Genomic DNA, 14,652 nt, shown 5'->3' with positions numbered 1-14,652 from the left:
GAAGCAAAGAAAATTCCAGGAGCCAAAGTTGGATAATTTCAGAACTTTGGAGACCCAAAAATCTACATTTAGACTCCACCTCCATGCCAATACGTTATTTGGAAGGGTTGCCAGAATAAAAGCTTATGAGAGCAACCAACAAATGTGAACGCCTGGAGTTTGCTAAACGGCATTGGCATTTGGATTGGAACCGGGCGATATGGTCATATGAGACACAAATAGAGCTCTTTTATTAGGGGGTAAGAAACATGTTAAATTAAATCCCATCAATACCTAGTCATGATTCCTGCATTTTCACAGACCTTGTAACAAAAATCCAGGTTTTGGGTCTGTGTGAATGGGTATCTGCTTTTTTTGCAGGTACATTAATTAACACTTCCATTGTGTAACACTTCCCTAATTTGAAATGCAAACGGCCCCATGGTTTAACACACCCCACGCTTCCCAATTTGCCAGTTATATGTATAAGGGGTATACATGTAAATAAGGGGCTGTTTGAAAGGGGATCATATAAATGTTGCCTTATATTTCTAAAATGGGTAGTAGAGGTTATTTATTTAATCCGGAGTCAGGCTTTACATGTCAAGTGGACTTGAAGGATATTTGGTAATTAAACCCGCCAATATGATACTCTGGGCAGGCTCAATTAAATGCTCGAAGTGTGCAAAAAATATGTCCACTGTTGTGCCAAAATGTCAGCAGTCAAGTTTTCAAGATGGAGCACTTAATCCTGCAATGGTCGATAATTGGGAACCTTGTGGATTGTGAGGATGGAAGACTATCTTCTTACATAAACCCCTTAAAGACATTCTCCGGTACTTTGGTGACTAGTATGATCTACGAGCAGAATTTACTGTTTTATCTACCTCAGTTAGCCAAGAAATTCCTAGTTTGAAAGTGACTGTTTTCTGGAAGCTGTGTGGCACCATTTCCCCTACATTTATTCCACATGGTACAGTCCCCTAACAATTTGAGTTTCAGCCAATGAGCTTCAGCCCCTTGCCTTTTGAGTGACAGCTAGCAAGACACATAGATAGATATCTATCTCAGTGAGAGTGCAATCTTTCTGTGTCTGTCTGAATAGTGGTGTATCTGTTGCCCCGTTTCCATCATGACATTTAATTAAGCCGTACGTAATCTTTACGGATAAGTGTAATGTTTGTAACGCAAGATGGAGAGCCAGTCTCGTCAGAGATTGCATTTTATTTTGGGGATTGCAAAATATGACCTTATCAATCAAGACAGGATAAATATATTGTTTCCAGTGAAAATAAAACATGATTTTAGTTTTTCATACTTGTTTTCCTAACTTTATAGCAAGTCAAGCTAGCTTGCACTGCAGAGCTGCTAGCTAGTTAGGTTGAAGATGCCATTGTAGCTAGCGACCTCCAATTAAAAATAGTCATTATCTGCACAAACTTAAACAGTCATATAATTGGCATGACAGCCAAAGTGTATTTCACGTTACGATTTAAAATAGTACTCACTTATAGGAATGGTTAACTGTTTGCAAGTTGCTAGCTATCCCATAAAGCCATCACCGAAAACCATATTTTAATCTTCTGTGGTTTGGTAGCTTCCTGTTCTTCGTCAGACTCTGGCTGGACTGAAGATGATGCAAAGTTAGAAAAATGTCAAAGTATGTGGCGTCCGTCTCGCAACGGAGCCTTCAACCGCAAGGGGGCGTTGCGTTTCCAATCCGTTGTGGATGTCCCCATTTTTGAAAGGCATGACATCCGGCGCAATGATCGGAGCGCTAATAGGTAATGTGAACGAGGCTTGTGTTTGTGAGTGCGCTCTGCCCCAAGGCCCTCGTATGTCTCGGGGTCTTTGCATGGCTGGGTGACAAGGCTTGTAGCCATGGCGTCCTTGCTAAGAGGTGCCCCACCGCCTGTCCCTGGCTTATAAAAACACATACTGAAACAGAGATCGAGGGTCACAGTGAGCAAATATAAACATACCACTGGACGCCTAGATGACGCCAGAGGAGCATAATGAGAGAGAGAAAGAGATAAAGGAAAATAGTTATGGGGAGAGAGTGGGAGGGACTGGGGGAGAGAGGTATGGAGGGAGAGGAGAGATTACAACCTCAACTGAGAATGAAAGGGTTGATGGAGACAGAGACCGGTTAGACAAACCACAAAGAGAGTGAAAATGTTGCAAAGCAAGCAGTCTTTTTGCGTGCTCTGCTAGAAACAGCTGCACCAAAGACGGCGGGACTCGACGCCATCACAGCTGAACAGCTCCCTTGAGACCTTAGAAGGAAGAGGAGATCTTGGAGAGAGCTAAAGCGCTGTAGCAGTTGACCTTTTTAGTGTGATTTTAAAGTAATTGTTTTCACGCGGTCTCAACTCCAACAGACAAGCACATGGTTAAACGCATAGCACAGCAAAGGATTGTTACATCTTCTCTAACTGATTAACTTCTTGACGCACGGATCCCTTTAGAATCGGGATCATTTTCGTAAACAACCGCTGAATTGCAGAGTGCCAAATTTTAAAAAACTACTAAAAATATTTAAGTGAAATATACCAAAACACAGCTTAGTTTGTTGTTAATCCACCTATCGTGTCAGATTTTGAAAATATGCTTTACAGCGAAAGCAATCCAAGCGTTTGTGAGTTTATCGATCACTAGACAAAACAGTAAGAACACCTAGCAGCCATGTAGAATGGTCACGAAAGCCAGAAAAGCAATAAAATGAATCGCTTACCTTTGATCTTCGGATGTTTGCACTCACGAGACTCACAGTTATACAATAAATGTTCCTTTTGTTCAATAAAGATTTTTTTTATATCAAAATACCTCCATTTGTTTGGCGTGTTATGTTCAGTATTCCACAGCCTTAGGCAAGTCATCAAGGCTTGACGGAAATTCCATATAGTATCCGTAAAGGTCGTAAAAACATGTCAAACGTTTTTAATAATCAATCCTCAGGTTGTTTTTAACATCAATAATCGATAATATTTCAACCGGACTGTAAACTATTCAATACTGGAGAGAAAGAAAATGTCGAGCAACGAGTGTCTGGCGCAACAACTAATGGAGGGACATCCGCCTATCCACTGACGCGTTTTGATAAATCTCGCTAATTTTTCAAAATAAAAGCTTGAAACTATGTCTAAAGACTGTTCACGCCCTGAGGAAGCCACAGGAAAAGGAATCTGGTTGATATCCCTTTAAATGGACGAAAGGCAAGCAATGGAACAGTGATTTTTCTAAATAGAAGTCACTTCCGGGTTGGATTTCTTCAGGTTTTCGCCTGCAAAATCAGTTCTGTTATACTCACAGACAATATTTTGACAGTTTTGGAAACTTTAGAGTTTTCTATCCTACTCTATCAATTATATGCATATTCTAGCATCTGGACCTGAGAAATAGGCAGCTTACAATGGGAACGTTATTTTTCCAAACATAAACATTCTGCCCCCTAGCTTTCAAGAGGTTAAGACTTTTTTCAACTTAGTTTCACTCCCCCTATTTTTTTCCTTCACGTTGTGTCTGTCCTATAACAAGTTATCAAACTGTTTATGATTTTATGACGCTCAGGTATGTAGTCGTATTTACACACACACTTTTTAAAATAGATCTCTTTCCATTTCTACGTACTTACATTATTAAGGAATTTATACAAATATGCATGATTATAGTAAACAGTTTAGTGATGGCAAGGATAGAATAACAATATCTTTCTCTCCCTATTTCCTCTAGATGAAAGGATCTGCTCTCCTCCCTTCATGGTTCTAAGGAGTGAGTGTGGAACCGACACTCTCAAACACATCCAGAAACATGGCATTACCTTCCCTTTCAGTACGTAAGATCATGTTCTCTACATGTTTGGTTACCAGAATATTTCTGGAGACTTCTACAGGGTCTCTTCTAAAAAGATTCAAGTCTAGCTTAATTTTCAGAACTTTGCTTGACTGAATAGAATGACGTCCTAATCTTTTCACCTCCACAGTTTGTAAAACTCCAAACTCCAACTCCCATGAGGTAAGAGTTTTTTACATTTTTTTATTACAATATCCCATTTGTGCCTGCATTGACTTAATTTAAATGAAATTTGCCCCAACCCTGACTTCATCCTGTCCTTATGTTAACTCCCCTCACAATCACTACCTACTCTTGTGAAAGCTTTTAGCAATATTGACCTAAAGGGAATTTCAAGACCATAATGTCACTAATGAGTGATGGCATTACGAGTTGGGTCTGAGTAAGCCTACAGTGAGGTAGTCATGTGCTTTGTCATTGTGTACTTAGAGACTCGCCTTGGTCATAAAAATAGGTTGGGTTGACAGGCTATTCTGTTAAAATGGTTGTGATAGAATAGTGGTTCAGAATATGTGTGGATTGTAAAAGAATCACTAGACATTGGATTGTCCACACCTTTTTTGCGTAGATTTCTACCAAAAAGGAAACCTCAAAACAAAATCACAAAACACCAAAAAGGATATTGGGTATTAGTTTCCTCTATCTGGTGGGGAAACATTGCGGCACTGATCATTTTATTGAGATAGTGGCAGAACATTTTTAGTTATTGCACAAAAATGTTTATTATATTTTTGACAATTGGTTTTGAGGATCTTTCAAATCGTTTAACTTGGCTGGTGCATTAAACTAATGGAATAGTCCCAAAAGTGCAAACCTCACTCATCTGGCACTCCAGATATGGCTCAATCAAAATCTATGTATTTCAGAGAAGACTAATACAATTTGAGTATAGCTGAATGAGGTCAGACAGTAGATTCTACCCATCACTGAACTGACAGAGGGATAACAAGGGAGGATAGATGACGTTGAATGAACGGATGCACGAGTCTTGCATGTTATCCCCCCCCCCCCCAATAGATGGCCATCATCTTCAGTGAGGAGGACCTGAAGGATGTTAAGCCCCCGTGTGTGATCCAGAACTTCATTAACCACGATGCTGTACTCTACAAGGTGTATGTGGTGGGAGAGGCCTACTACGTGGTAGAGAGGCCTTCTATCAGAAACTTCCCTTCTGGACCTGCAGGTCAGATATACCCAATTCCCAGCTTCAAGATGTACTCATTACCAACAGCTTACAACACATAGCCCCTGCCTCCTATACACTAAAATGGTACATGAACATTTCACCCTATTCCCATGTTTCTTATACCTATTCAATCTTTTCAAATCTACATGAAGTACGTAGGAGTTAGGGCAACTTTTTTTTTTGTGATTTTTTTTTTTTGTGTTAGGCCATAGGGTTGGGTGGTACCCAGATTTTCAAACCATCATACCATTTCTGGGGTATACTGTATTACCAAATGTGCACACAAGGGGCGCTATTTCAACAACAAAAATCACAAAACAATTTAGGCAACAGGGATCTTGATCCAGAAGAGGGTTGAATGCCTCTGCTGAGCTTGACATCGAGCCACTAGGCTAGCAAGTTAGCTAACTAAATGCATAGCTGGAGCCCTGAGCTGCATATAATTTATTTGACACATCTTAGATTTCTTATAGTTATACCTAAGAAATGTTTTTTTGTTTGTTTTACCTTATTGAAAATTATACTGTCGCTATTTTGAAATACCCCAGTAGACAGTGTAGACTGTATATAGACTGCCCAAGCCAGATACTGAGTCTACTCAAGCCCCCTTACCTGAACTCATAGCAGATCCATTTAGCCCAACCCTGCCCTATTCTAACCCGACTTGAGCTTGTCCCATTTCAAATGTCTGAGTATAGAGTAGGTTTCAATTGTGTGTTTTTGATTTAGAAAAGTGTTAAAAGCACAGATGGTGTCTGAGTTGAAGTGGACGCTAAGTCCCCTCACCAGCTTATCATAGTTTGCATCTGAAATAGCACCCATTTCTCATGCATTACTTTTAACCAGAGTCAGTGCACTTTATAGGGAGTAGGTGCCACTTCAGAATTGCCCCGTTTCTTAGAGACCACTGTAAACTGGCACATTACCTTATAAAGACACTTGATTTACCACCGTTTATAAACATGTCCTCTGTTTAAGCACGGCATGGTGCCACATGCCAAGTTAAATGACCGTTAATGGGATTTCCGAGTTGCTCTGTTTGACGCAAAGCACTGCTGATGCATTCCCAAACAATTCCCTGCTTTGTGTCAATGTTTGTGCCCATCCCGTGTTTGTGTATAGGTTAAATTTCCCTGGCTCACTGAGCAAGGTATTCATTAACATGTGAGTCACTCACAGGAGTACAGTCATCAGAGTGGATCAGACTTTTATTGAATCTGCATGGACATTTCTGCCCCCTGCTGTGCTAATGCTAAACTGCCACACAAAAAACATCCTTCTGCTTAGAGTTAATATCCCTCTCTTTTTTTATTTTGCAGTTTACAACAAGACCCTAGGGCAGGGCCAAGTGAGTTCACTTTTTAAAGTTTCAGTTCATTTCCAGCTTCCATAAGGAAGTGGTTTTCAAATCTCTCCTTGGAGCCCCAGACAATTCTCAATTTTGTTTTAGCCCTGAACTAATTCAGGTAACTGATTTACCGAATCAAGGTCCTGATAATTAGTTGACAAGTTGAATCAGGTGTGCTAGCCCTTTAAATAGTTCAAATGCATGTTATGGCTGGGAGTCCCCGAGGAGAGATTTGAAAACCGCTTCCTTATGGAAGTAGGAAATGAACTGAAACTTTAAAAAGTGAACTATCACTTGGTGGACCACCAATAGCTCTTGAGTAGTTGAATCAGGTGTGTTAGTCTTAAAGACCGACAGGACATTGTATTTTTAATTGCGAGAGCTAGTCATTTTAGTAGAGACATTTTTTATTTTCTACTCTATCAGAAATTAGCATTAAGAGGTCAAATGTGTACTGTACTTTTTGCAATGTCCACATTGGGAAACTGTAATATGTAACATTTCCACCTGCAACTAGCCCCAACTGTCAATTGCATACCAGTAGTATCAAAGGAATATAAATCCACAGGAGTGAAACATACTTTTTAGAATACAGTGTGACACGGCTAATTAGCATTTTTACTGCAAATTAGCAATTTGGCAACTAGACGATACATCTGATTTGTGTATACAACTTACTGAATTACAATTGGTCCTCATTTACGAGGATGACGATAGCAAAGACATTAGCAATACAAAACTTCCCGTTCTTGCAACTGATATTTGGGGGATTATGATCAGGTAAAAAGCAGAACTAAGCCATTTTAGGTGTTTCTTAGCAGTGCCCTTAACTGAAGAAATTGAATGTGTGGCTAAAATGTTACGTGTCGCAACTTTAATTTAATGTGGCTGCTCTGTGACTTCAATAGTGTCTTTTTTACAAACCTAGTCAACTGCCTGGTTTCTGTTTTCCAGAGAGAAAACCCATTTTTTTCCACAGTCATGATGTGTCCAAGCCAGAGTGTGCTTCCGACCTGAATTCTGTAAGTGAAAGCTCAGACCAAAGCCTATTCTGAAAATGTGCACAGGCATTTTGATTGACAAAATATGGGCAATATTCTTTTTTTTTTTATAGTTTTGTTCTTGCTTTGTCAGGGCCTTGCTATATATTCATTTTTTTCCCCCAAGTGTCTCTTAATTGGTACAACGGCATTCACAGAACTGACCCGTCTGTCGATCTATCGCCAATTTGTGTTGGTACTAACAGCATAACCAGAATTGATTTTGTCAACTTCCCCTCTTTTATTTTTTTTACTATGTGTCTGTCTTTCCGTCCATCTTTTGATTTGTCTGTATGGTGTGTAGAGGGACAATGTGGAGGGGGTGTCCAGGGTGCCTGTCGACGACGTCATCAGGGAGATCTCTAGGTGTCTGCGGCGCGCACTGGATGTGTCCCTGTTTGGCATCGACATAATCATCAGCAACCAGACAGGGCAGCATGCAGTCATTGACATCAACGCATTTCCAGGTATGTGCCATTCTCATGTTTCCACAGGGTGCGGTGGTGGTGGTGTCATTCAATGGACCTATTTCAAGCTGCAGCTATGGTGTTCAAAAATCAGATGGCGTAGGAAGCAGTTGTGGTCCATTAAAGTCAAGTTCTACCATTTTAAATGAAGAGAATTCATAAACTGAAAAGTTATACTCACATATGCCAAACCTAACCAACGTTGTTTTATTCTTAACCATCTTCGTTTTTTTGTTAATGTCTTGTGACAGCAGCCACACTTTAAATAATGTATAACTTATTTCTGACTTATTATACATGTAGTTATTCTTTGAAATGCTTCTCTTACACAGTTTAAGCTAGAAATGCCATTTAAACTTTAAAACGTGTTGACTGGTCAGGACCAGTGTGTTTGCATACTATTTGGATAATATTGAAGCTATTAAACTCCCATTGTTAAACTCCCATGACTTCCAACTTTCTATTCACTGTAAAAAATATATTTTTATTTTGACACATCAGCTACTTTTACCACTTTCCCAACAACTTAGACAAAAACGTAGAATAAATATTTTCTACCAGGGATTTTTCAAGAGTGAAAAAAATAAGGTAATGAATTAACATTCAAATACATGTTTAGTCTTTGAACTAAATATTGTTGAAAAAATAATTGGTTTATTAAACAAGATCCCCATGTTTAGTCCTGTGAAAATATCTTACTATAATTTGCTATATTTATACTTTCCTGTAAATGTCTCAAAATATATTTTCATAATTTACTGACCATTTCAGATGCATACACATTGGGAAATGCAAATTAATGATATCTTGCAAGCAGCCCTATTGTGGTTCTCACTTCTCGCTAACACTGTTTTTTGGGAACTTCTTAAAATTAATTTCCTGTAAAAAAAAAAAAAAAAAAAATGTACACAAAAAAAACATTCAAATAATTTTGTCTTTAGTGGGGGGCAGTATTGCTCTAACTGGAAGCATTTGGTAATGGATAATAGAAGTTACACCATGTTATCTGAAATTGTATGACAAGGTTTTAAAGGAACACTCTGGGATTCAAACAACAACAACAAAGCAAATCCCACGCCACTTTTTCTGGTGGTCGACAGCTTGTCTGCAGCTGGAGAAACATAACCACTCTCAGATTCATAGACTGAGCTGTGGATGATGAATGATTGCTCATTCATGAGATCAAACTCATATCTGTGTTTCCACCAATTTCAGATTGCCCCTTTAATTCCAGAGGGCAGGCTTTGAAAGCTATCGAAGTCATTAAGCAGATCTTAAGGTATACTGTATATAACCACATGCTAAGTATTTGTTTGGCAGGTACATGGTAACTAACATGCATCATATGATGCGAAAATGCATCATACGGGACAGATTTCAGTATTTTGAAAGTTGTACAACTTGATTGCTGACATGCAAAAAATGTGGGACTATATCAACAATAGACTAAAACAGTTTTTGTGAAGTTTTCATTTAAGCTAGCTCTGCTAGTTTGCTACAAGGCAAGCTAACCATGCAATCCTACCTGCATCACGGTATTGTGGTATTGCTGGTGTAGAAATGTATTCTACCTCTTGGTCACCCCTCCGGTTAGCTAGCTAGTGTGACTCGGCTAGCCCATAATGCAAGGCTTGGACTATCTCGGCTGGCTCACTGCAAAGCAAGCTAACCATGCGTTTCTACCTGCCACACGGCAATACTGCTGGCTATCCCCTTTGCCTAGTTTAGTTTGCTCGCCTGTGCTAGCTAAGCGGTTGATCCAGCCACATTGCTCTTCTGGTCGTCGGGGTAAGATAACCTGACGGCTAATACTATCGTATGTAGCAGCCTAATATTCCACAAATGACTTTGTAATTTCAATGACAGGTATTTGTATCCAATTTTTACTTTTAAAAAAAAAACACGTTTTTACAGGGTTTCTAGGGCACATGTGCTTCAGAGTACAGTAACTCGAATATGCTCATAGGCTATATCTCAGTCGATTTTAGAGAAATTGTATTTTCTAGTGCCCCTAAAATTTTGTGCTCCTAACTTGTTTTTACATTGGGAGCACCAGAGGATAGATTTGTGGGAAATGTGAGTATCTTTCTGAATTGGAGGGTCCACTACAGTATAGACTTTGTTGTATCATGACACATGGAGGAGAAATGTATTTGTTGTGAAAAATAGCCTTTTTAATGTTGGTTGCACCATATGATGATAGTGTTTTTCAAATGTGCGGAAGTATTTCAAAGATAATTATTCCTTATTCGCTCTATTTTATTATATCATCACATACATTTACGAGGGTATGCCGAAGTTAAATATTCACCGCTTTCTTATACCAATTTTGCAACCCTTTTGTTCAAATTCAACAACGGACGGTTGCACTATATGACATTTTCACCCTTTGACATGCCAATACTTTAAATGAATCGGCATCAACTTTCTTAACTATTTGAACCAACTGACATTTGACCACTTTTCCAGCAAGTTAGACAAACTTCGAGCGTATGAAATCTTGGTGAACGTCTCTGCTATTCAAATCTGAAATTGGAATATAATTATCTTCTACCAATCAAACGATACACTTGTTCTAGTAACCACAAACTACATTTTATCTAAACTTTTACAAACAACTGACATTTGTACCACTTTCCCAACAACTTGGACAAAATCCTAGAGCGTATGAAATCTCTGCTTTTCAAATCTGAAATCAGAAAAGACATCTTCTACCAATCAAATTATAGCACTGGGGAAGCACGACTTATTATTTTATTTAACCTTAACCAGGAAGGGCTCATTGAGATTTGAGATCTCTTTTTCAAGAGCGTTCTGGCAAAGATAGGCAGCACCAAGTCATTACACAATTAGACAGACAACATTGAAAAAGTAATCTAGTAAAAACCATAGAAATCACAGGAGTATAACGAAATCCTAAAACAGCAAATTAAAAACATTGACTGGTCAAGGAATCAGCCTGAAAATCCTTCATCAATGATTTAAAAACACCAACCGGGACAAGTTCTTTCAGTTTATCTATTTTGTAAGGCTTTCCAAGCCGATGGCGCAGAGTACATAAAAGCCCTTTCAAACATTTGGAACAGTTAGCAGGATAAAGTCCTGCAAACGAAAAGAGTACCCAGCACATTTCTGAAGAATAAAACTGGCCAAATAAAATGGCAGTTAAAAAAAAGAAAAAAAAGAAAGCATACCAGTGACTAGAGAAGGCCAGCCAACCCTGGTATATAAAGTGCAGTGGTGTGTAAGGGTTAAATAAATCTCAATGCTCCATGGTAAAGGGTGTCAATTGATCTCAAACACTGAGGAAGCATTCCTATATAAAATATCACCATAGTCTAGTATAGGCATAAATGTAGCTGATTCTAGCCACCTCTTGGCTTTAAAAAGAAAAACAGGCCTTATTCCTAAAATAAAATCCCATCTTTAGCTTCAATTATTTTGTAAGTTGTTGAATATTCAATTTTAAACAAAAAAAATTAAAAAAAATCCAAGATATTTATGAGGTTACAGCCTCAATCTCATTGCCCACAGCTCAACCCAACACACTAAACTAACCCAATATAACAAACCCAACACTCACTAGTCAAACAATAGCCAACCCATGGCCTACCTATCTAAAACATTTATTATTACTGCAATGTACTGCTACTAGCACTTCTGGGCAACTTCCCACTGGGCACAGATGTCATTTCAAAATCTTGTTTTGATTTACATCTGGTTGACTTGTCTACTACTACCAAACTCCAAAGTAATAAGGGTTGATGTAGTAGACTATCAAAGTAATCAGACCAGATTTTTTTATATATTTAACTTTGACTATATTTCACTGCTTCACTTAAGTAAAAGGTTTTAAATGTCTTCAACTACCACAGATACTTTTAAAGAGCTTGAAGCAAGTCAAAATCTTACTTCATGTACAGTTACCTTTCTACATAGTTACGTTTGTTGTGATGTATTTTTGTGAATGCCTGTATTTGTATGGATCTTGTGCCCTTTTTATGAAACATCTAAGTTTGTAAATCTGCTGCCCATCTTTAAAAAATTCATATTATTTAATGGTATTTATATAAAAATGAACTTTTCTATTATTCAGGTTATGAGGGAGTCCCAGAGTTCTTTGACGACCTACTGAGTCATCTCACAAGTGTTCTCCAGGAGCGGGCCTTTGAGAGGACCAGCGTGGTCGGGGGACAGCCCCCCGCCGCAGCCCTGGCCGACTGTGGGAAACCCTGCATGCTCCTGGGAAACGAGGCCAACACCTGGATCGTAGAGGGAGACTGCGTCAAGAGGGGAGGCAATCAGGGACTGGGGTGCGACTCTGAAGTTTCAGCCAACTTCCAACAACATTGTGTGTCTGCCATCCCCACCAAAGCCTCCTCGCAATAATGCCCAGCCCCTAGTCAAGAACAAGATGTTGTATGTAATACAGTGGGGTCCGAAATTGACACCCTTGATAAAGATGAGAAGAAAATGACGATCAAATAAATAATAAAATTACTGAGCTACATTGTATGCTCCATTTTTGTGTTATATTATACAGTTGATCAGAAAGAGATTGTTTAAGTCATCTTTTTAAATGTAATCTGACCATAGCACCGGTTTCAATCCAAGTGCCAATGCCATTTAGCAAACTCCAGGCATTTACACTTTTGGAAATATATGAAAATAGAGCTCTTTATTTTTGTTGTAATTTTTGCTTATCTTTATCAAGGGTGTCAATCATTTTCCCGAAAAGCTTCAATGCATCTTGGCATAGATCAGGGTTCTCCACCCCTGTTCCTGGAGAGCTACCGTCCTGTAGGTTCTCTCCAACCCTAATCTAGCACACCTATTTCTAGTAATTAGCTGGATAATAAACTGAATCAGGTTAGTTACAACAGGAAGGTAGCTCTACGGGAACAGGGTTGGAGAGCACTGGCATAGATTCTTCACGTGTCTGGAACTCCATTTGGTGTTTTATTGGTGGTGGAAAACGCTCTCAGGCGCCACTACAGAATATCCCATAAGTGTTCAATTGGGTTGAGATCTGGTGACTGAGATGTCCATGGCATATGGTTTAGATCAATGTCATGCTCATCAAACCATTCAGTGACCACTCGTGCCCTGTGGATGGGGGCATTGTCATCCAATGGGGCCATAGCCAGGGTAGCCAAAATAATGGCCTGCCCAGTATTTTTATACATGACCCTAAACAGGATGGGATGTTAATTATTTAATTAACTCAGGAACCACGCCTGTGTGGAAACACCTTCAATATACTTTGTATCCTTCATTTACTCAAGTGTTTCAATTATTTTGGTAGTTACTAATTAATGTGCTTGCTGAGGGCAAGACCACAAGATTTCTTACATATTCTTAATATTAGTGTGCTTGCAGAAGGCAAGACCACTCTGGATTTCTTACATAGACTTACGTGTGCTTGCTTAAAGCAAAACACAACTTTAGAAACTGTTCATACTTATTATTCCGCTGGAACCTTTTAGTGCCAAAACTACCAACACCAAAACAACTTTTAAAACGTCCAGACAGCCACTGCTCAGGTTGCTTGAAAAAAAGTATACATTTTCATACTACTAATACTTTTCACACTACAACCGTATTTGCATAAATCCCAATGGAATTCCGGTCGTAACTAGTCTTCCACCGCTTAAACTAGAAATGCTATTAAAACTTTAAAACGTGCAGACTGGTCTGGAATAGGTTGCTTGTAAACGGCTTTAAGATACCATTTATTCTTTTTGAACTATAACTGTTTTACATGTGCATAAAAGCTCCATAGGCTTGAATGGAAAGTTTATTTTAAAGCATACATTTTATACAAAGTGAAGCCGAATACCCAAAACCCCTTGGTTGTCCCTATCCTCATGCCCACCCATCTCCACGCCTGCCCACCCCTGTGAAGTATTTGGATTCGCGATTGCTCTTGAACCGTTAAAGCTACAAACACCAAACCAACGTTGACTTGTACACGCTGACTCAACGTAGATTGCTCGTCAATTTTTTTTTAAACTATGAAGCAAATTTTAAAAATGGTTAAAGGCAAAATGTGGATTCACCACTGTTCTTGATCCGTTTCAGCTACAACCACCACCCCAATGTTGACATGCCGACTGACTTAACTTAAATGGCTTCTATAGAGCTTTTTGCTACCATTCCTACCTCATAAACTATAAAGCCTGTTGTATCCCCATCCATTTCAATGGTGGAATGCGGGCTTCAACATTCTTAACTGAAATCACTACCACAACTTTCAGAATGTTCAAACAAAAACATTTTGAAGAGCTTAAAAACACCTTAGGGCTTATGATGACGTGGAACTCACTCTCGCCTACTATACTAGCCCACTATAATAACTCCACACCTACAAACCACCCCAAAATAAGTCACTATAACTAACACAGCCTATGAAAACCCTACTACTGCCATTAATACAACTATTTCACAACCATAAATATTCAATATTAGCAAGCACACCACGTTTACTTCAGTAAATGTCCTTTTCTAGTTATTCTATTTATTCCCCTCAATATAGTGCTTAAATGATTTAAGCTATTAACACGAAACCGACTTCCAAATGTGCAGACTAACTCAAATTACGTTGTTTGAGAATCTTTTTGATAGCATTATATACTTTTGAACTACAACCATATTTAAAATGATCTACAATGCATTTCAATGGCAAAAAGATGGTCTAGGCGTCAATATTCTAGACTCATCACTTTTGCTGTTTTGAAGCTATCAACACCAAACCAACTTTGATGTTCACACTGACCCAAC

The 14,652-nt window shown here is 38.8% G+C and overlaps 1 protein-coding gene across 3 annotated transcripts in view; it reads left to right on the top strand.

The window, feature by feature from the left end:
* itpk1a (inositol-tetrakisphosphate 1-kinase a) overlaps positions 1 to 12,968 on the top strand; it is a 66,581-nt gene extending 53,613 nt beyond the window's left edge. For all 3 annotated transcript variants that reach the window (XM_038968261.1, XM_038968260.1, XM_038968262.1), the window contains 6 exons: positions 3,712 to 3,810; positions 3,962 to 3,993; positions 4,849 to 5,014; positions 7,320 to 7,387; positions 7,710 to 7,872; positions 11,969 to 12,968. In XM_038968261.1, the coding sequence (XP_038824189.1) occupies positions 3,712 to 3,810; positions 3,962 to 3,993; positions 4,849 to 5,014; positions 7,320 to 7,387; positions 7,710 to 7,872; positions 11,969 to 12,261 (821 nt within the window). In that variant the 3' untranslated portion in view covers positions 12,262 to 12,968. The remainder of the gene's footprint in view (positions 1 to 3,711; positions 3,811 to 3,961; positions 3,994 to 4,848; positions 5,015 to 7,319; positions 7,388 to 7,709; positions 7,873 to 11,968) is intronic.
* The last annotated feature ends 1,684 nt before the right edge of the window (positions 12,969 to 14,652 follow it).

This window comes from Salvelinus namaycush, chromosome 29, assembly GCF_016432855.1.
Source record: "Salvelinus namaycush isolate Seneca chromosome 29, SaNama_1.0, whole genome shotgun sequence".
Taxonomy (NCBI): domain Eukaryota; kingdom Metazoa; phylum Chordata; class Actinopteri; order Salmoniformes; family Salmonidae; genus Salvelinus; species Salvelinus namaycush.
Note: the sequence above shows the minus strand (reverse complement) of the source record. Positions and strands in the feature narration are given on the sequence as shown.